The sequence below is a fragment of the Cebus imitator genome, unplaced genomic scaffold, assembly GCF_001604975.1.
Source record: "Cebus imitator isolate Cc_AM_T3 unplaced genomic scaffold, Cebus_imitator-1.0 Scaffold78, whole genome shotgun sequence".
Lineage (NCBI taxonomy): Eukaryota > Metazoa > Chordata > Mammalia > Primates > Cebidae > Cebus > Cebus imitator.
The window spans coordinates 2356475-2378132 of NW_016107393.1; the positions used below are offsets into that span (position 1 = coordinate 2356475).

A 21658-nucleotide genomic window follows, 5' to 3' on the forward strand; every position below is an offset into this window, starting at 1 on the left:
AGAGTAAAATTCTGTCTCCAAAAAAAAAAGGAGAAGATGATTCAATGACTTTCTCTATCCTTCCATAACCCACTGAAACATCATTTGCCAATAACCACTGTTTCTGAAATTTTAAAACATATTTTAAAATTCACATTGCTTATTTTGAATAAGCGGAGTTTGTTGTTAATTGGGGGTTAAAGTCAATGCCTAAAGCAAAAACCTGGCATAGTCAAGATCATCTTGAACTCCCTTAAATCACCCTTAAAGTTTAATATATGTGAAATTAGTACATATAGTAACATGCATTCACATTTAGAATTGAGAACCCTGAGCTAAACTAAAGGAAGAAATAAAGGGAAAGTCTGTATGTAAATGTCCGAGCCTTTTTGCCTTTCTTCCCTTATGATAATTCTCAAGTTTTCAGTGTGAATGGAGAAAGAATGGAAAATTCCAAAGTGCTTTTTCTTGCCTACACATTTAACTCCAATTTCTAATATTAAGCCACTATTACCCTAATACATGTTATGTTTGTTGTTTTGAGAATTAGAAAGAAAAATGTATAAAAGTAAGTGGGTTTCATGTTAGATATGTAGTAGGTACTCGGAAAACACTGGTTGTTACTCTAAATGTTGAATGATAGAACCCATCTTTAAAAAGTCACTGAGAAGAGCATGGCTACCTGGTGCTTGTCATTCATCCCACATGGGCCCTTCCTCTGTGGCCCCACTGAACATCTGCCACTCTCAAATGCTCAGGCATTGTTCTCATCTTTGTTGGACTTAGATGCTAAAGCCACAAGGTCATTGGATGCATGTATGATATCACTCCACCCCTTCCTGAATATTACAATGAAAGTATTACTTCCTAATAAAATAGAAATAAATTGAAAGACTAAGCATTCACTAGAAAGAGGGAATGATACGTGAAGGACGAAGAAAACCCAGAACTGAGAATCAAAATAGCCAAGTTATCTTCCAGAGATTTTTCTCAAATATGTAAAGAAAATATTTACTATACATTGTTCTGCGTATTACACTTAATAGAACTAGAGCAGTAGAAAGGAGGTAAGTGATTTTATTCCTTCATTAGCTCACCAAACACATTTGTAGAATATTGGTAAGACGGGCTGCATGTGGACCTCAATTCTAACCAAACCCTAATAGGAATAATCTGTAGACACAGAAATAAGAGTTAAATTTCTGGATCTTAACAGAAAGCTACTTTCAAGAAGACTACACTGTCTGTGATTGTCTGAATTATATGCAAACTCATTTCTCTTATTCTTATGCAGAACTTGATGAGAACTATGTGCCAGCTCCAGAAATGATCTAAGTATCATTGCTTTCACTTAATCTACCCCCAAAATAGAACTGAGTGCTTTTCTATGTAGTGTATCCATAAAGAACCTGATACAGGATCCAACCTGGAAAGACTCCCTCTGCTGTACACACAGTACAGAACATATTATTTCTGGCAATAAGAACACTGTGACCCCCATATAAACTCCTTTGGAAGGAGTGTTTTCCCTTTAGTCTTTTTTCCTTCACATATCCTCTTTCTTCAAACCTTATATGTGCAAGTCAAATAAAGCTACTATGACTGGATTGGGAAAAAACGACACAGGACAAATCTATTTTATCCCTCTGGTTCCCAGCTCTTGTTGACCATTTTACACGTACTATTCAGTTTCTAGGCAAATAAGAAAATGAATCAACTCTTTTTGGCCTTGTTTTGGTAAAGACTAAGGACTTGCTTGGTGCTTGTTCTTTATGAAACTAATAAAGACCTTTCCTTTTTCCCTTGTTTAGTACAGGACCCACGGCAGCCTACACCAAATCAAATAGAGATAGTACCAGGACATGGCACGCTTCATTCTTTTAAAAATATCTACAGGATGAATTCAAACAAGAGCCATGAGTCATCTAGCATAATTCTATCATGCTGTTTCACAAAAGGTGTTTAATAAGTAATACTGTTTGCTTCTTGACTAATCAATTTGAAGAGAGACAATTAAGCAGGAACAACAACAGAAAGAAAACAGCCAAACCTAAAAAATTCCCTTCCACGAGTCTAGTGGCTGGAGAGAATTTTGTAGGAATGCTTGTAACTACCAAAAACACAAATCTCAGCTCAGTGCTGAGCTGAGTTTAATTAGTGCTTCTAATTAGAGCACCAGATTCCATTACCTGGAGAGATTCAGATTTCCCTTGGGTTTCATTACAAAGACCAAAAACTTCCATTTCCTTTCCTATACATCACCGGAGATAACTTCTGGTGGTTCCCACTCTGGGGAACTGATTCCTAATTCATGTTCTGCCCAAATCTGCCCAACCTTTCAAATGCCATGAACACCTCGGTATAAGGGTGATATGATTTTTAAGCTCCCAATACTTCCTGTCCCCTACTGCTGCTCCAGCTTATTGCTTGCCTGTCAAGGGCAGTTGCTGCTGGACCCCAGAGCTCCCTTTTTGTTCCAGGGTGAATTCATGGTATTAATGAGAGGTATTAAATGCCATCAGCACCTATGGAAGCCTTTTGTCTCCTAATCTGAAAAGCTGAGAAAACACTGGAATAAAAGGAGTTTGGGATTAAAAGTGGTAAGTATCTGCAGCATTTATCAACAAGAAGTGGAGGAAGTTTACGCATTGACCATCTCTTGTTCTGAGGCAAGAAGTACAACTAGACCCATTCAATAGCACTTTAGACAGCTAGTCACTATTTGTAATTTCTGGTTTCTTTTCTCTAAGTTGACCTAAATGACTTTAAGGTGATCTTGGGAATATCAATACAGAAAATGTCCATTTATAATGTGTAAAGCATTTATTTTTTCACTTATTCAAGAAAACACTGAAATCTATGGACTGTGTACTCAGCTATGTGCTGGGAATATGAAAATGAGCAAAAGCATTAAATCACATTAGAGTGGCTACTGCAGTATTAAATTCATATATAAAGACAAAATAATGGCTAGCACTTAGTGAGTGCTTAGCAGTTCTGTGCTCTAGCCAGGTGTTAACTTACTTAGCACAATGACCCTGTAAGGTACCAATAGTACTTCTATTTTACAGGTTAAAAAAGCCAAATGCACAGGAAAGTTAAGTGATTGTCCAGGGTCTTGGAGCTAATAAATGTCTGAGATCAGATTCATACTCAGGCATTCTGGCTCCAAAATCTACTGTTATTTTGGCAAAGTGTCATGCTATCAAACATTTCTAATTTTCACTTAATACCCTACAATTCCATTTATTTCACACTCCAACTCTATCCCAAAAAGATTGTGTATAATTTATCACCAATTATAAGAACTTTTATTATTGACTGATACTCTCTGAAGTAGATAAGGATTACTAGACTGATTTTAGAAAAGAGAAAACTCAAGCTCAAAATGTAAATTGGTTTGTCACATGGCCATTTATTCATCTAACACAAGTTTTTTGACCACATGTGACATCACAAAGATTAAGATATAATCTCTCTCTTGGGAGGCCGAGGTGGGCGGATCACGAGGTCAAAAGATCGAGACCATCCTGGCCAACATGGTGAAACCCGGCCTCTACTAAAAATACAAAAAAATTAGCAGGGCGTGGTGGCACACGCCTGTGATCTCAGCTACTTGGGAGGCTGAGGCAGAATAATTGCTTGAATTGAGGAGGCAGAGGTTGCAGTGAGCTGAGATTGGATCACTGCACTCCAGCCTGGCGACAGAGCAAGACTCTGTCTCAAAAAAAAAGCAAGACATAATCTCTAAGGAGCACAGAGAAATATTATGGAAATGATACAAAATAAGCAATTAATGCTATCTCAGAGGAGGCACTATGTGTAGAAGACAAGCCCTTTGCACAGCACTATCTGCCTTCTCAGGTATGATGCAGAGATGAAGCTTTAAATTTGTGTTCCTTGTATATTAAAGAAATTAAGTTATCGTCTTTCAAAATGGTTAAGTCCCAAGTACCTTGGATCGATATAATCTCCTACGAACAATTTCATGTAATTGGCCTTGAAAATCTAGTTTATATTTCACTGCTCTCGGTCATTGAAGTAATTATTGAATACCCACTAACTAGAAGTCACTGCTCTAGGTGTGTGAACACAAAGTGAAAAGGACGTGTTTCTTACCCTCAAGAAATTTTAATTTAGTAAAAGAAATCTACCCAGAAATAACTATAATACTAGGCAGAATGTGTTTACTGCCGATAGAGAAATGCAACAATCTGATATTGCACATAGAAGAGAAACCAATTAATACACTCTTAACTTAGAAATTCATTGACAGCTTAAATGTGAAAGGTATTGATAAGTGAGGACAATAAAATTGAACATCTTGATTATCAGACTATTAGGCATAAACTGAGTTGTGGGCTCTCATGAGACATTTAAGATGTTAAAGGTGTTCCTTTTTCTATATTTTTTTCTATCATATATCTATTTTAATAATTGTATGCTAATAATGTAGCCATATTTATCAAATACTTGCTGTGGTTTAAATAGCCTGCACTCTGAGCTCTAAAATCAAAGGTTTCTAAACCCTACAGTCATCATTCTCTCCGAGGGAGTACAGGAAGAGGATAAATTAAGACATCATCTGCTTCTTGTGGTGAGGTTTGCATCATCATGACTTTTTCAATCTTAAATAACTCTGCATATTTAAGGACATGTTCAGCATAAAATAGAAACTCCTTAACATGCTATTGAGAACCCTGCCTGATATCCCCACCTGCTTCTACAACCTTTGTCTCTCATCACTTTAGGTGTACACCCTAAACTCCCAGCAAATTGGATTATCTTAGGTTCCCCAAACACGGCATGACTTTGTACCATCAGGCTATTCCTTGACGCTTCTTGCCCCATCCTTTCAAACTTATCTCAGCTGTCACCTCCTCTGGGGAGCCTTCCTTGACTCTTTTTTCCCTAGGCTGGATTAAGGGTCCCTGCTCTGTGTACCCCAATGCTTCGGGCTTACTCCATCACAGCTTTCCCACAGCCCAGTGCCCTTCTGTTCCCTTGCCCCTCATCTAAACTTGACTGAGAAGGTCTGGAAAGCAGAGATTATATCTTCCATTGCATTTGCTCAAGTACCCATCTGATGCATGGGAAGAATAGGGACATAATATATTAGCTGAATGCAAATATGGAAAAAGAGAGGGAGGGATCACAGATGGCTTTAGTTATTTCTAAGTGAAAGGGGAGTTGTTCTGAAAAAGAGGAAATTAAGACAGGCTGCTGAGGAAATATAAAACTGAAAGTAATTACATTTTCTTTGATATCTAAATAACATTTAGCCTAATTTCTTGAATTCATTTATATCACCTCAATAAATTCCTTCTGGATAATATTTTTCAGGTACTTTACTTGGGCAGGTTTTTAAAAATTTCAATCTATATAGCAACTGGACCATTTTAAATTAATTGTTTTCCTCAGCTGGGTCTAAAATGTGTTTATTTTGAAAATGGTAAGATCACATATATATCACGTGTATATACAAATGAAAAAAAGTGTATCAAATTCCATGCTTAAATGTTTTCATCTGAAACAATGATGCTGCTATAAGCATTACTGTCCATCACTATAACTATCTTGCAAAAGCAACATCATCTTCTTAAAAGACATTAAAGTTTCAACAGCTATGGCAGAAACAATGGAAGCTATAACAATTGTTACATTTCAAACCCCAACTTTTGCTTTATCTTTGCTTTCAGGCTGACCACCCAAAAATCAGACCATGTTTGGAAAATGGATTTGGCCTCAGTTTCCTCTGCTTGCTTTCTTCAGTGAAATCATGTGCCTGGGATTGGAAGGGATAGGACATGATACATTATGAGCCGTCAGTCATGTTTTACAGTTTTGGGTTCAGTTGCAGCTGTCCTATAAATAAAGGCTCATGCCCTTCTGATTTTGAATCATTATATATTTCTCTCTGATTCAAACTACATTCCCTTAACAATGATGAATATATTTGGGGTGATCAATAAATATCAACCATAGCTCGTTTTCTGTGAACATAGAAGTATAATAAATAAGATAATCTGCAATCCCAAAGGATGAATATTTTGGAGGATCAAGATGCATTATTCTAATAAGTGCTATATTCATATTCCATGCCATGTTCTCATAAGTCTTAGCAACATCTGATAATTAGAGAAACTCTTCTCCAATCAGCTATTAGTCATTGTCAACAATTGACACTTATTTGTATATACTGCTAAGTGATTTAAAAAATAGCTTCATTCACCAAACACATTAGGAAATTCTAAAAAGAACAGGAAGTATATCAGATTCTTGAGTTATACGGCTCACTCTTCACTTGAATCCAGCAGTCGGTTTACAGCAATGCCATCTCAACATCGCCACCTGCTGCTCACTCCGGGTCCACACATGCATATCTCAAGCCACAGGCTGCCAGACATTAATTACCTCGGTGAGAAACATTACCTGGGGTAATCATCAAACCCTAGCAGAATTAAAGGTAATCCATTACACTCCTGGAGCACAGGGCAAAGGCAGTGAGGGAGCTGTTGTCAACGTGGGCAATTAAGTGATAATTATATTTTATTGAATCTCACAAATTGGAAAATATATTGGCTTTTGGATTTTTTGTATGTTTTGATCTCTGCTATATCCCCAGCATTTAGAACAACACCTGACACACAGCAGTGGCTCAATAAATATATACTAAATAAGTAAATATGTAAAGAGAAGAAGGGTAATTATTCTCATGAATTCATCTTTAAATAATAAAATAAATTATTGTGACATGTTTCTAGTAACTAATAATGACCCTACCTAGAATTGTTAGACAGAAGAATGAATGAAAATGAAAGGAGGTGGGACGTGGTGGCTCACACCTATAATTCCAGCACTTTGGAGGCCGAGGAGGGTGGACTGGATCCCTTGAGCGTAGGAGGTCAAGACAAGCCTGGACAACATGGCAAAATCCCGTCTTTACAAAAAATACAAAAAATTAGCCTGGTGTGGTGGCATCCAAGCTGCCTAAGAGGCTGAGGTGGGAGGACTATCTGAGCCTGGGAGGTCAAGGCTGCAGTGAGCTGTGATCATGTCACTGCACTTCAGCCTTGATGACAGTGAAACCCTCCCTCCACTTCCCCCGAAAAAAGAAAGAAAATGAAAGGAAACGGGGGAGAGAGTCTCTTCAATTATTTTAACCAGAAATATGATAAAAACCTGGATGAAGAAAGAAATATATATGATATGAGAAAATTACTAATAGTGTATTCTGCAGATAAAATGGGATATTCTTATTTTAACGAAATTCAAAAAAGTAAAAAGTATACTTAAAAAATCATATATTTCACTTTTTACTGAGCTGATATTCAAGATATCCCACTCACTTATTTATATATTGCCCATGATACTAACACATTTGTTACACTAGTATTTGACACAGAAATTGAAAAAGTATATTGACCTAGCTTCAACAAATTTGGAACAAGAGGTTGTTTGCTGAAAAATAATTCCTCTTATCCAGAATGAAACTGATTTTCAAGGAAAGTACCTTTTTGTAAAGTGCTGATTTCAAGTTTTATTGCTGCAATGCTAACATCCAGATCTGCATGTGTTGGGAGAGAAAGTTTGTGGATCTCTGGTGCTCCCACTGGTAGGTCAAGAAGACAAGACTCTGGCCCCTGTACATCTGGGCGACTTTTCAGTGTTGAGTCTACAACTAGCAACCTTCGGGGTTGAAGTAATGTTGCCCTCCAAAACAAAGAGCAAACTTGCTTCCTATTTGCTGTAAAACTGCAGATTCCCCAAGTTTAGGGTTCCTTTCCTGAACCCCATCTGCTACAGGTGCATACATCCAACTGGACCCATCTGTATCACCCAGGGATAATTGGGGCTGGGAGAATCGATGTGGCATACCGACACTCTGGCTACTGCTTTGCTGTAATAAATTGCCTCTGACCCAGAAGTCAGGAGTCTTCTGTAATCATCCATGAAACTGTGATGAGTTAACATGTTAGCTTGAAAGTACGGTAAAATCTCAAGGCCCTCACAGTCCTTGAGAGCATGACTTAATCTAAGGACAGGAATGTTCACAATTAGGGAACCCCAGTGTACTCAAGGCACAATAAAGTGAATTTTCAAGAGGAAAATTCAATGTTTTGGAGACAACTGGTTATATAAACTGAAAATACCTTTTTCACTAGTGTAAACAGAATTTTATTCTAGAAAAAGAATTCTGAGGGTTTTGAAATTATATTAATTTTAAAAATTCAGTGCTTTATTTAAGCTAGGGTTATGAGTGTCACATTAAAAATTGGGTAAAGTGGTCAGGTTTTTGTAAAATTTGGAGATTTTACAATATCAGTAAAAAAGAAAAATACCATTTATAAGCCACAAGAAGAGTTTTCTTTTTTAAGTGGATTTATATAATATAATTTCATCATTTATTTCTACCTAATAATATAGTAAAGAATTCATTTCAAGAGTCATGATTAAAAATCTACTTTCCAAACTCCAGCTTTTATTTTTGCAAAGGGTAGAAATATTCATTACCTTTCACAGTGAGTTCTTAGATTTGGAGCCAGAAATTATTTCCTTGATGCTTTGAAAAGGGAGAGGATTATAACACTATTCTGAGTGCCACGTGGCTATAGAACATGCTGTAATATGGATAATCCCAGTGGAGCTTATTATGATTTGTATAGTTAGCATGCCAAGGCTTTCAAATGATAAAACAGGGAATCTAGAAATCAAATGTTTTTGTGGTCAAGAAACATGAATTCCCTTCTCCAATCTGTCCTGAATTACTGTATGAGTTTGAGAAAGTAACCACTCTCTTCTTCTCCTTTAAAAAAACCAACCAAACAAACAAAAAAACTTCTACAGGAGATATTCCTTCTCTGTACCAGGAAAATATCCCAGCAAAGTACAAAATAATGACAGCAGAGAAAGCAACAGTAAGAAAACGAGAATGAAAGAAACCATATTTTGCCAGGCTATAAACTATAGGATTTGTACTGGAAGCATCGTTTTATAACAATGTGTTTGATAATTCTTTTCCTTAGAAGCAGTATTAACTGACTTGTAGATGGCCAACTCATTTTGAAGAATGAACATGCAGTGTAAATTTAAAAGTCTCTTATTCAAAAACAAAATTACTGAGGAGAAACTTAACTAGCACCTAACATCTAATTCGTTCAACAGCTCCAGTAATATGGTATATCTGTTTCCTCTCTTAAAGAAATTCCCAATGACAAATAATTTGACAATAAATCTTTAACATTTTACCACAACTTAGCACCTCTGTTTTGAAATTTTACTATTTATTTATTTTTTTTCAAAAACTTTCTTATTAGTAAAAAAAGGTCAAAATTAAGTCACTATTTTGATATACACCAGGACACTGTATTCGGGGTGTTGACATTGTGTTTTTAGATCACAATGTATCTAGCCTCCAGAGTTTCCTCATTCGTTTCCTGTCACATTGTCTGCTTTGGAAACAACAGTGAAATTTTAAAGCATGAAACAATTCCAATAACACCATTTGAAGGTGTATGTTACATTGGAAAAGGTAGAAAATGTTTTCAAATAAGATCACCAGCCTCATATACTGAGCTGTTCTCAAGTGATGTGAACAGGTGAACATTGCTACGCAGCAGGAACCGCCTGCTGCAATCAATGTCCAATGAATCAGAGAGGAGAAACAGCACTTCTCCAACTCAAGAAGACCTGGAGATGGTCCAAAGGCAGATTTCACTTTGGCTGACTTAAAAAGGCAAGACCATGGCAAAGCAATCAGGCTAAGGCACTGTTTCTAGACTTATGGCTTGTATGCGAAAGGCTTGCATTATTCATATATTTTTACCTGGTAAAAAAAGAGGATTAAAAAAACCAGAGTCCCTTTGGTAAAAGTTGTAAGATATTTTTAAACCTTGATATATTTATGATAATTGTCTTCCTCCACGAGAAACACTACAACGTTGGCACAAGTGTCCCTCCCTCAATAGACAATGGCAGCTATAAGATAAAACCCTCATGAGGCTAGGCATGGTGGCTCATGCCTATTAATTTCAGCACTTTGGAATGCTGAGGAAGGAGAACCAAAACTTGAGCCCAGGAGTTTGAGACCCTGTCTCTCCAAAAAAAAAAACCATAAAAAAATTAGTTATGCATGGTGGAATGTACCTATGATCCCAGCTACTTGGGAGGCTGAGGTGGGAGAATCAATTGAGTCTGGGAGGTGGAGGCTACATTAAGCTATGACCACAGACACTACACTCCAGCCAGGGCGACAGAGCCAAACCCTTTCTCAAAACAACAGTAACAACAAAAACCATCCAATCAACCAAACAAAACAACCCCCCTCCCAAAAAAAAAAAAAACCCTCATGAGGTTTGTTGTTTTTAAAGTCACTCTTTACATGTGAAAACAGTCTTTTAGTTTTGAGAACCAAATAATGGTCATAATAGGAATATATGTTAAAAGCTCTTCTTTGCTATCGATTTTGAAATTCTACATGGAGTTCTAACTTCTGTGATATGCTCCAGCCAGCTGAAGTAATGAGTCTTTTACTGATCTGCCTGATTACCAAAAATTATCAACTTGACCTCACACTGACCTTGTTAGCACTGTCAAAAAATTCATTTGCCTCCTTTAACCGGGTATTCCTTTCCACCATGAGTTGACCAAATTCTTCTTGAAGCTGACTCAGTTTCTGGTGAGAGAGCTGGAGGTGTTCTTTCTCCACGTAGCCCTTTGACAGCAGAATTCCCAGTGCCTCACTCTTCAGCTTCTCAACAGCAGAATTCCATTCCTGCAAGAGATCATTCTTAAGTTTATTTTACACATCCCCCCTGTTATGGACTGAATGTTTGTGTTTCCCCCAAATTCCTCTGTTGAAATCTAATCCCCAAGGATGATATTAGGAAACAGAACTTTGGGAGATGATTAGTGACCTTATAAAAAAGGCCTGAGAGGGCAGCCTTGCCCCTTCCACCATGTGAGGATATGTAGGGTGGGAGTCTGCAACCCAGAAGAGGGCTTTCACCACAACCCGACCGTGCTGGCATGCTGAGCTCAGACTTCCCACACCCAGATCAATGAGACATAAATATCTATTGTTTATAAGCCATTCAGTCTATATTACTTTGTTATAGCAGCTCAGAGCAACAAAGACACCCCTTTCTATAATTTCTAAGATTCAGAGAACATTTAAATGTGTTGAGTATATCAAAAATCTGCCATTCGATTTTCAAATCACCTAAGTGTGGTAAATACTGTAGTGGTAAACGCATCACAACAGGTTTGAGTACCATGTAGAGGTAATGGGAAAAGACACAGAATGAGGACAAAAAGGGAGAGTAGAAAGAGGCAGGAAGTTGGGATGAATGACTGGCAGAGCTCCCAGCTGACCTGAATACAGGTCACTTCCATTTCTGTTAACTCCACCTAAAAATATACTCCTGATACAATGAACAACAGTTTTAAATCTCAAACTCTTTTTGTCCTATTTTTATTCATTTAAGTATAAAAACATATCTTTCCCACAATTCCATCTCACTGTCAATGTGGGTAAATGTGCGCAAGAAATGAAGAGAAATCACATGTCTTATGGCTGTTGTTTTTGTGTCTGCCTACACATAGCACTGTTAGGTTGGTAGAAAGGTACTTTTTTTTTTTTTTTTTTTTTTTTTTTTTTTTTTTTTTTTTTTTTTTGCCTTTCAAAGTAATCACCTTTGCACCAACCTAATAAAATGAAGTTCTGTTACTCTTCATAAAATGAATAGCTGTTATTGTTCTGTATTTCCTCCTTCATGATATCAGTTTCACCTTTCAAGTCTTCACTCTTATTGGTATATAGACCTTTCAGAAAATGAAAAGAGGTAGCTTTTTACTTTTTGTTGCATGAGGATGGAAAAACAATAGAGAATTAAAATAGGAAGTTGGAGTAAATCAAACATATTTACATTCAATTTATTTGAAGGGAAATTCAAGTTTCTTGCAAAAGTCCTGAAGTTAGACCTACTGTCATAAAACAATGATTATCACTAACATAGCCACCGTGTTAGTGAAGTTTGCGGTATCCATATAAGCTAAGGTTGAGTGATAGGCATAGGCTACTTGTTAAACATGGAAAATTTAGCACAAGGTTTCAGAAATCTCAGTCTGACTCCATCCTGCCTTGTTCTACCAGTATGAAGTGTCCTATTATTGTTACATTTGTTATATTACATTATATAAAGTAAGTACAATTTTAGTGTAATTTGCCATTATTGTTTGCATTTATTCGTTCATTCGCAAAGTATGCTAAGTACTATGTACTGGCACTTTGCTAAGACAGATGCCTTGGGGAGTATAAAGAAAGAATAAAATGGCCTGCGCGGTGGCTCACGCCTGTAATCCCAGCACTTTGGGAAGCTAAGCCAGGCAGATCGCTTGAGCCCAGGAGTTGAAGACCAGCCTAAGCAACATGGAAAAACCTCATCTCTATAAAAAATACAAAAAATTAGCTGGGCATAGTGGTACATGCTTGTAGTTCTAGCTACTCGGTGGGGCTGAGGTGGGAGGATCACTTGAGACCAGGAAGTCAAGGCTGCAGTGAAGTGTGATCATGTCACTGAACTACACACACACACACGCACACACACTCAATACAATAATAATTAGCAGGTGTTAATATAGAAATTGTACATATCATTTTGTTTTGTCCATAGAACCTGTTACAGTACTTGTGCAAGAGAAAAATATTTTGATCAATGAATACAGGAGTATAAAACGTAGAGTAAGAAATTGGAATTCTTTGAAATATCAGTTATATAAAATGTGGCTTGTAACTATAATCCACAAAAATCCTTAAATGAGATATTATTATTTTTTCTAGTATTGACGTAGGTTCAGAAGGGTATGCTACTTGAGGTTACATATCCAGTAAGCGGCAGTACCAGGACTAGTTCACAGGTCTTTGTCTCATGCTACCTTCCAGGGAACTGAGGATACAGAGGCTCCAAAATCTGCAAATTTCTCAGTGCATGCAAAAGCAACACTCTTAGGCATGGATATGGGCTACGTGAGTTCTCAAGATTTTTCAATTTTTAAAGAGCTATTGAGTCCCCACTTAAAGAAAACTTAATAAGTGCCAAGACGTTCTTTCATAAAGCACTCTAAATATCCCTACCACTTATAAGCCATTACTTTAACCTATTGGGAATGAGCAAATATTTTTAAAATAGTACAATATCTGGCACACATAGTAGGCACTCACTAAATGTTAGTCCCACTTTCCTGCTCATCAGTTTTGGTTCATTAGCTCTCCAAAATTTGTTCTTTATTTACAGGTATCCTCCTGTTACCCAGTTGTAAAATAATGGTAGTGAAATGTTTCCCCAAATGTTATTGTTAGCATTAAGTATTGATCAGTCTTAGAAGATTAAACAAAGTAAAATAGGGTTATTGTTTGTGTTTGTTTTATTACTGCAGTACTTCTGAGAATCTTTAATTTGTTAATGTGCATTGAGTCTCTCCTAGAGGAAAGTGTGGTATGGAATATTTTGGACAAACTTTCTTGATGAATAAACTGTTTGCTAGTCATCTCAGGGGACCAGTGCTCCAGTTGGAACAATGTTGAAAACAAAGGTTCTATGGCTAAGAGCAGCTGAATCACCAACTGGGTTCTCCAGCTCTTACAAGTCTTTCTGTTTCTTTGTTTTGTCCCTGTTCTCCAGCTCTTTAGTTCATTTCCTCACTTCGTACCATTCTTTCTTCTGTCTGTTAAGATCTGTCTGGCATTAATACCCAAACTTAGGTGGAGAAATACTTAATGTGTAAAGATGCAGAATAAAGCAGGTAATTTTTAAAAAAGATTTGGCATTGACCAGAACCTTCTGTGCTAATTAGGTGGAGTCCACTTAACAAATGTGGAGAAGCTCAGGGATTGGGGGGTGCAAGGAAAATGCAGCAGTTAGGATATGAAGAAATGAAATAGTGCCATTGTGTGCTCAGTCTAACAACACTAAGCTCTAGGATGTTGTCTTAACTGTCTGCAAGATAGTAAGGGTTGATTTTTTTTTCTGTATGTTAGTGGTGTGCTAAATGTTTTACATGCATTATCTCATTTAATCTTTACCATATCACTTTGAAGTAGGTACTGTTATTATCCTCATTTTGCAAATGGAGTAACTTGGGCTTAGAGACATTACCAACTTGCCCAAGGTGTCAACATTAGTAAGAGAAACAGCCAAATTTCAAACTCAGGTAGTTTGACCCTACAATCTATTATCCCAACCAGTATTCCAGCCCCAGCTCTTCTAAGTCTTGATATACTGTTTTTCTCATCAAAGAATGATTAACGATGTTATTTTGGAATTTCCTAGGTAAAAATTCCATATGGCCTGGACAAGACCTTGGAGGTGATAAAAATTGTATATGACCCTGAGATTCTCAGATTTGAAACCAGAAGTCTTGCTATTTCAGAACAAACACAAAGCTAATATAGATACAGTTGAAAATTTACAGCCCAAACTCAGACTTAATTTTGCTTAGCAACTGGACCAAAATAATAAACCTCTTCTCTATGAATAAGAAAAGAAATACCTGTTCTCTAAAAATGTTCATAAATCTGCCTTCAGTATAAATTTTGCAAACAACATTAAAGAGAAACTATAGGGGTAGAGTCACGTCTTTGAAAACCCGCTTTAACCTTATGCTTCACATCATGCCATAAAGAGTGGACTGTGACCTTCTAAAGAAGCTGTAAAGGACCATTTGTGCCTCTTATCGTTTTTTGTTCTCCATCCCCAGTCTCCTTAATTACATTTTCACATGAACTCTGTGGGTGTTAAATGAAACTGGGTCCATTCAATATTTCTATTCAATCTTCTCAGAAAAATTGGTTCTGTTTTCTTTGGACAATCTAAAGGCAGTTTCTGAAGCATTTCTATACCATTCTGGTAATGTATTTATTTCCCCAGCCATTTTTCATAAGGGATGCTTCCACTATTTTATTTTTAAGATAAAACTTTCCAGAGCCATCTGAATCCATCACACTATTTAAAAAATATAGTTGTCACCCTTGTCAAGGCTAGAGGAGCCCAGTGGAGAAAATCTCATTCTGTTTTCTCTAAGCTCTTGCTGCCTGCCTGCTAAGTGTTAAACCTTAGCAGGGTCTCAGTCACTTTGCAATAAAATATTTCCAGTACTTGTCCCCACCAGCAGAAAGACAAAGCCTTCCATTTCCTTGGCTTTTCAATTTGACAGAGATACGTGCATGTCTCTGACACGATACAGATGTGAGGCCCTGTGTGTTCCCAGGCTTGTGGAGTCTCCATAGGTCACTCCTTTATTTTCATTTTTCACTCACAGTAGGAACCTTTTCAGCGTACCTTTCAGTATTCCATTTGCTGAGGAAATTGAGCTTCTCTAGGATCACTTGATTGAAAGGGTACTTTTAAGAGGATTAGTGCTGATAGACAAGAAAGCGAAAAAGATTTCTTCTTTCCTTCCCTCCCACTGTTAGTCCCAGCTTAGCTCTTTAAATGAAGTTATGAATTGGCATAACAATTATCCAGCAAGCAGATTGAAAAAGTAAGAATGTTAGCTGCTCCAACTGAAAAGAAAAAATAATAATAACCACAGTATATTTAGTAAGCTTTTGCTCACACAAAAACTTCCCTGTATATGAGGGGATTTTAACTATTCACCATCAAGTGGTAAATTTTCATTGTAAGCTTGACTTCAGAATATAAATTTTAAATGAGGGAAAGGTGGATGAAAACCAATAGGGAACATATTGGAAAACTACTAAAAAATATCAACTTTGGAGATTACTGGCCAAAATTAGATCTGACAGAAGCATGTGTTGAGTTCATGTATAGTTCCCAAGCATGGCTGATTCCTAGACCATCTCATTAGATATAGCCTATTTCTTGTTTAATTCCTAAGTCTACAGTTCCATTTGGTTCAGCACAAGGAGAATTAACTCATTGACACATGATCGCATTATCAGATGGTAAAAACAAACCTGGCATTTTTAATCATAAAATATTTGAAAGTCTGCTTTAAGCAGATTTTTCCTTTTCACAGAAATGTTTATGCTTTTCAAAACCATAATGCCTCTTCAAGGGTGGCACTGAGGTCTTTAAAAGTTGAAACTCTATATGTCAAGTTGGATTACAAACTGGGCAGCAGTTTCTTCTCCTCATGCTCCCTTCAGGGTCATTTCTATGCTGACCTATACAAATGCCAGGGCCATTCTGGAGAGAAGTGTCTTGCCTCAGTCACCCATGCTGCTGAGTTCAGTGTCTACTGGCCATTTGAACTTTGCCCTCATTATGATACAGTCCAGCAAAGTCACAGACTGCAAACAGGAAGAACTGTGATTTTTGCATTTCACCTAGAGATGAAAGAAGTGTGCTGTTTCACCTGCCAGACATATGGTAGAAAATCATTGAGATTGAACCAGGGAGAGCTTGTAAGAGCAAAGAACTCCAGCTAGAGGTATACTTTTTATTCCAAACTTGTTAAGTAGCTTCAGGCAGAAGATTTTGCTTTTTGAGCCTTACTTTCACTGCAGTGCAATGACAGTCACCACCAGTTGGTACATTTCTGTTTCTCTAGTGACTCATCTGTTAATTCAGTGACAAATTAGCTGGGCTTCAAGTTCCTGGATTTCATGCCCTCCCAAAATGTGGGATACTAGCTGTTTGAGCCATAAATTAACCTTACCAGCATTGGAATTGCAAGTCTATAATAGAAATGACAGATATCACCAAATTAATTTCTCAGTATTAGTTGCTGCTTTTTTAAAATCACTCTTAGTTCATTCAGATATTTTAAAAGTTGCAGGAAAATGGCTCATGGCTTGGAAATCTTGTTTCCCTTATTCTCAGTGTTTGGCCACCGAGTGGACCCGCTCATCAGCACTTCAGCAACATGAAGCAGGGTGCTTGCTGCTAATAAATACTGAAGTAAATGGCTATGTGGCAAAATAAAATTTGAAAATAAAATAAAATCACAACAAAGTATGCTCATAAACATATCTTTAAAATAGTGATTGGAGCACAACTGCATTTATTCTTTCTTCCTTAGTTCAATATAGGTGAAAATTTAATTACACAAGAATTCTGGGGAAAATATTCCTAAGATTTTGTATTCCAAGAACCATTTTTTTTCTTTAGTGTCTTGTCCCTGTTTTTCTTAGAATTCTTGTTCCTGTTAATCACATTTTCTTCTAGTTGATTAAGTAAGGAACAGAGCCTGATTGCTTTTTCCATTTTTAATTAAATTTAATAAAAGTCTAGCTGGCCAAAATATTTTCATCTAACACAATTTGCCTACAATCAGATTGTGCCATGGGCTGACCAGGTGGTCCCAGTTTATATTAATGTCCTCAGGGGACTTACTTTTTCATGTTCTAGACAATCCATTGGATATATTTTCAGGATCTCAACACACATAATTCAGCTACAGGGGAAATTATTAGGTTGTGATATTTACCTTGTGGTGATTTCCCTAAATGAAATAGGCTAACTTAATAGAAGGGAGGGTCTATTCATGTTTTATCCACAATGAACCTCAAATATAGACTTTTAAAAAGGCTCTTAAATCTGATTGACTGTTAGTATCTCCTGAGAAAGTTTTAAAAACACTTATTTCCAGGCCCTATCCCTATCCACTGAATCGTAATTTATATTGGTAGGGTGAAAAAATACGGATTAAAAAAAAAATCTGAAGCATTTTATTTGCAATCAGGGACAAGGAAATGATACTCATAACTGGAAAAATTTTGGAACCACTGATCCAGAATATTCTAAGATGTTTAATGAATAGGTAACATTTGACTTAGAATAATTGATTAATAGTTATACCAATAATTAGACAATCGATTCTATAAAAATAGTAGTTTAAAACTTAAAACTTTCAACTAACTTGACTCTGAAAATTACATTACTGTATTAATGACTTCTAAATTTAAAACTTAAATTTAGCTTTACAAATTACTTTATTCAGTCAATAAGTATTGAGCTAGGCTGTGGAAGATACAATGACAAATAAACAAAATCCTCACCCTTAGGCTCCTTGAATGATTGATTGCTACACCAATCCATCAGGAGTTTAAACAGCCCTGTGCAATGTTGGATATCATTAATCTTAATTCATAAATATGAAACTGAAGTATTCCTTCCTACTTTCTTCATTCACATCATTGTTTCAACAAAGGGGCCACTGATTTAAAAGGGAAGGGATCTAAAATTACAGCTGGATATAAAGAATAAGTTCTAATGTGCTATAACACTGTAGAATGACTATATTTTCAAATAGCTAGAAGAAAGGATATTAAATGTTCCCAATACAGAGAAATGATAAATGTTTGAGATGACAGATTTGATAATTAGCTCAATCTGACATACACACTTACGTTATATGTATTGAAACATCACTATGTACCCTATAAATATGTACAATTATGTGTCACTTTAAAGAAAAAAGCTAAGAAAAGATAAAAAAATATGATCAGGTTTTTCTTTCCCAAAATTGTCTATATGCCCATATGATTATTTTAACCTTCCTTGTAAAATTTTTGTAACTATATTTATAATATCCATGCACTCTATTATAGGAAAAAAACCATACCTCTAATGGTATGGAAGAAATCACTTGCCTTCTAACAAAATCCACTGAAAGCTAGAATTCCTTCAACTCATCTTTTTGCAGACTCTGGTTTTCAGTTCACCACTAAGTATATACACAGGACTCTCATTCCATACTCAATAATCTGTGAACCAGCTGCAAATGATACTGGGATGGGCATTTCATAGCTCTCCTATGCTGAATGTGGAACCATCTAAAAAGCATTATTCAGCACCTTTTCTGAACACAAGCTCAAATGGAAAACAAAACAAGTGTGTAGCAGAAAGTGAAATCAGTTTCTGCTTTGGGGTATCTGAGAAGCCATCTTATTGGGTCTTAAACACGTGCAGGGATTTCAGCTGGTGAACACAGAGGTGGGCTGGGGAGAATGACCCATGTCCCAAGCAGGAGAGACAGCCTGAGCCAAAGCACTGAAGCATGGGGGTCAGTGTTAGCAAGAAGATGTGGAGGACGATTGTAGATCATAAAGAAATGGAGCTAACAGGGTTTGGAGAATTAATAAGTGTTTCCTATAGGAAGTGATGTCTGAGCTGAGGCTTCAAATCAGCTGTTACCTAGGCAAAAAAGGAGTTGAGATGAGGTGGGGAATGAAGGGTGACAGAAAAACGAGTTATTAAGAATGAAGAGAGAAATAAAATGAACAGGAGATAGAACTAGTGGGATCTACAAGAGGATCAATTTTTCTTGGAAACGAGGAAAAAGAGAAGTAAAAGTGAGAAGCAAGGAGGAGACAAAAAGTTTGGGCAGAGATGAAAAGAACAAGCGATTTCACTCTGTGACTAAGTGACTTTGGGGTTAGTTAAAGCCTGGCTCCAAGGTGGTTGAGAATTTTAAAAGAACATGAAAGTTTTGGACTAGTTCTTATGGGGAATGGAGCAGGGAATTAACAGATGATAAATAAAGGGATTTGTAAGGCTAACTGGTAACAGATACATTACATTTTAAATAGAACCAATCAGAAAAACTATGCTAATTGTTTCATCTTGTTTCAGAATTAGGACGAAACGGAGAAACCTGTGATTGAGTTTATTCACAACAGCCCTGGTGGTCCACGCTGAGTAGCACAAGAACAGAGGCCGGAAAAAGAGAGAAGGAAGGGAGTGTATGATGAGAGCAGCTTTGGATGATGTCATAAAACAAACTATGGTGGACACAGGAGTGGGAAGCCGAAGCTAGCTGAAAATAGGCCTTTGGAGTAAAGAAAGTCAAGGAACGTTAATTGAATAAGTCATTGAACGGCTCAATTAGCACAGGAAGGTTGTAGGTGATTCAGGGAACGACCTTCTTAAGGTTTAAGAAGTCCTCACAAGTGTTCACTTAAAGTAGATTCAATTTCACTGTTATTATCATGATAGCAGAAAACCATGCAATATAATAGTATTAACTATAAAAAGCCATGCTTTCCGGGACATGTTATTTAAGGGCTGACAAATGCCAGGAAAAAAAAAGATATATGAAAAATTTTTGTAAAAGTCAAAACTAAAAATGCTTTTCTCAGCATTTAAACTTAAGCTGGTAAAGATTCTGTAAGCAAAGTAACAGCAGGTAGTTTTAAACCTCATGATCATAGATCATAGAGCACATGTCCTCTATTTGCTTTCTTAACTCAGCCCTTTCTTAGATGGGGATAAATATTTCTGAAAGATTTTCTAAATTCAAATTTCCCTTGGAAATTAAAACATGGGACTCACTAAGCTTTCAATTGAGCTGCAAATTAAGGCTAGAAAATCCCATCATTATGTAGACATCCCCAATGCTTGCTGGAAAATTCAATACTATTTGTATATATTTTGCCTGTTAGTAATAAAATGATTTCTAATTAATGTTCTGTGAAAAATGACACCTGCTTTTAATTGGAAAGTTCATTAAAGAATCAGACAAGTAAAACAAATTATTCATTAAAATGAAGGCAGGGGAATTGAAATGTTCTGATGCAGGTGTCTTATTCTTTGGAGAACTCACTTAATTTCTGCCTTGAGACATTTCAGATTCAGACCCCACTTTATTTTTTAAATTAGATGAAACATTATAAAACAGACTCTCTTTCATTTTATTGATTTTCTTTGTAATCATCAGATACCTGAGCTGATTTACTAAAACAATACATTTTATAGTGATTTTACAATTTTTTCACATACTTTTGGGGAAGGAATTTGGGGAGGTAATGAAAGTTCAGATAGGAGAAGAGTCAGCTTCTTTATACAGGTTAATATTAATGTGGAATGACAAAGGACCATGAATAGCCAAAACAGTCTGGATAAATAAGAACAAAATTAGAGAACTTTTACTTCCAGATCTTAAAACTTACTACAATCCTACAGAAATCAGAGCAGTGTGGCATACTGGCATGAGGATAGACATATAGATTTATAGAATAGAAGTAAAAGTCCAAAAATAAACCCACACATCTGAGGTCAATTAATTTTCAGTGAGGGTGCCAAAGTCATTCAACAGTGAAAGAATATTTTTTTTTCCAACAAATTGTGAACACATGCAAACCAATGAAGTTAAACCCTTACCTCTACCATACATAAAAATTAACAAAGATCTAAATATATACACTAATGCCATCAAATTATTAGAAGAAAACATAAGGAATAAAATTTTATAATTTTGGATTTCATGATGGTTTCTTAGAAATGACACCAATAACACAAGCAAAAAATTTAAGATAGATAAATTAAACTTTATCAAAATCAAAACTCTTACTTATCAAAGAACATTATGGTCAAGGGACTTGAACAGACATTTTTCAAGGAAGATATACAAATAGGCAGCCAGTAAATGAAAGAGCTGCAACATCATTAGTTATTAGGGAAATACAAATAAGAATCACAATGAACTAGCACTTCGTGCAGACTAAGACAACTATAAAAAATCAAACAAAATGAAAAATAACAAGCGCTGGAGAGAATGTAGAAAAATTGGAATCTTGTGCCTTTCTGGTAGAAATATAAAACAGCAGCTGCTATGGAAAAACAGTGTAAGTAGTTTCTCAGTAAGTTAAACACAGAAATAACACACGATATAGCAATTTTACTCCTAGGTATCACCCAAAAATTGAAAGAGGTAT

At 36.3% G+C, this 21658-nt stretch overlaps 1 protein-coding gene and 1 long non-coding RNA gene across 5 annotated transcripts in view; one reads left to right on the plus strand and one right to left on the minus strand.

Annotated features, from left to right (window-relative positions):
- Positions 1–1313, plus strand: part of LOC108307347 — a 44406-nt gene extending 43093 nt beyond the window's left edge. Inside the window, exon 5 of the long non-coding RNA XR_001826520.2 lies at positions 1274–1313. This is a non-coding gene — a long non-coding RNA (uncharacterized LOC108307347). The remainder of the gene's footprint in view (positions 1–1273) is intronic.
- CCDC141 (coiled-coil domain containing 141) overlaps positions 1–21658 on the minus strand; it is a 204814-nt gene that overhangs the window by 77750 nt on the left and 105406 nt on the right. For 3 of the 4 annotated variants that reach the window (XM_017532728.2, XM_017532729.2, XM_017532727.2), the window contains exon 7: positions 10559–10753. The exons of the other annotated variant lie outside the window; for it this stretch is intronic. In XM_017532728.2, coding sequence (XP_017388217.1) covers positions 10559–10753 — 195 coding nt within the window. The remainder of the gene's footprint in view (positions 1–10558; positions 10754–21658) is intronic. 4 annotated transcript variants of the gene reach the window in all.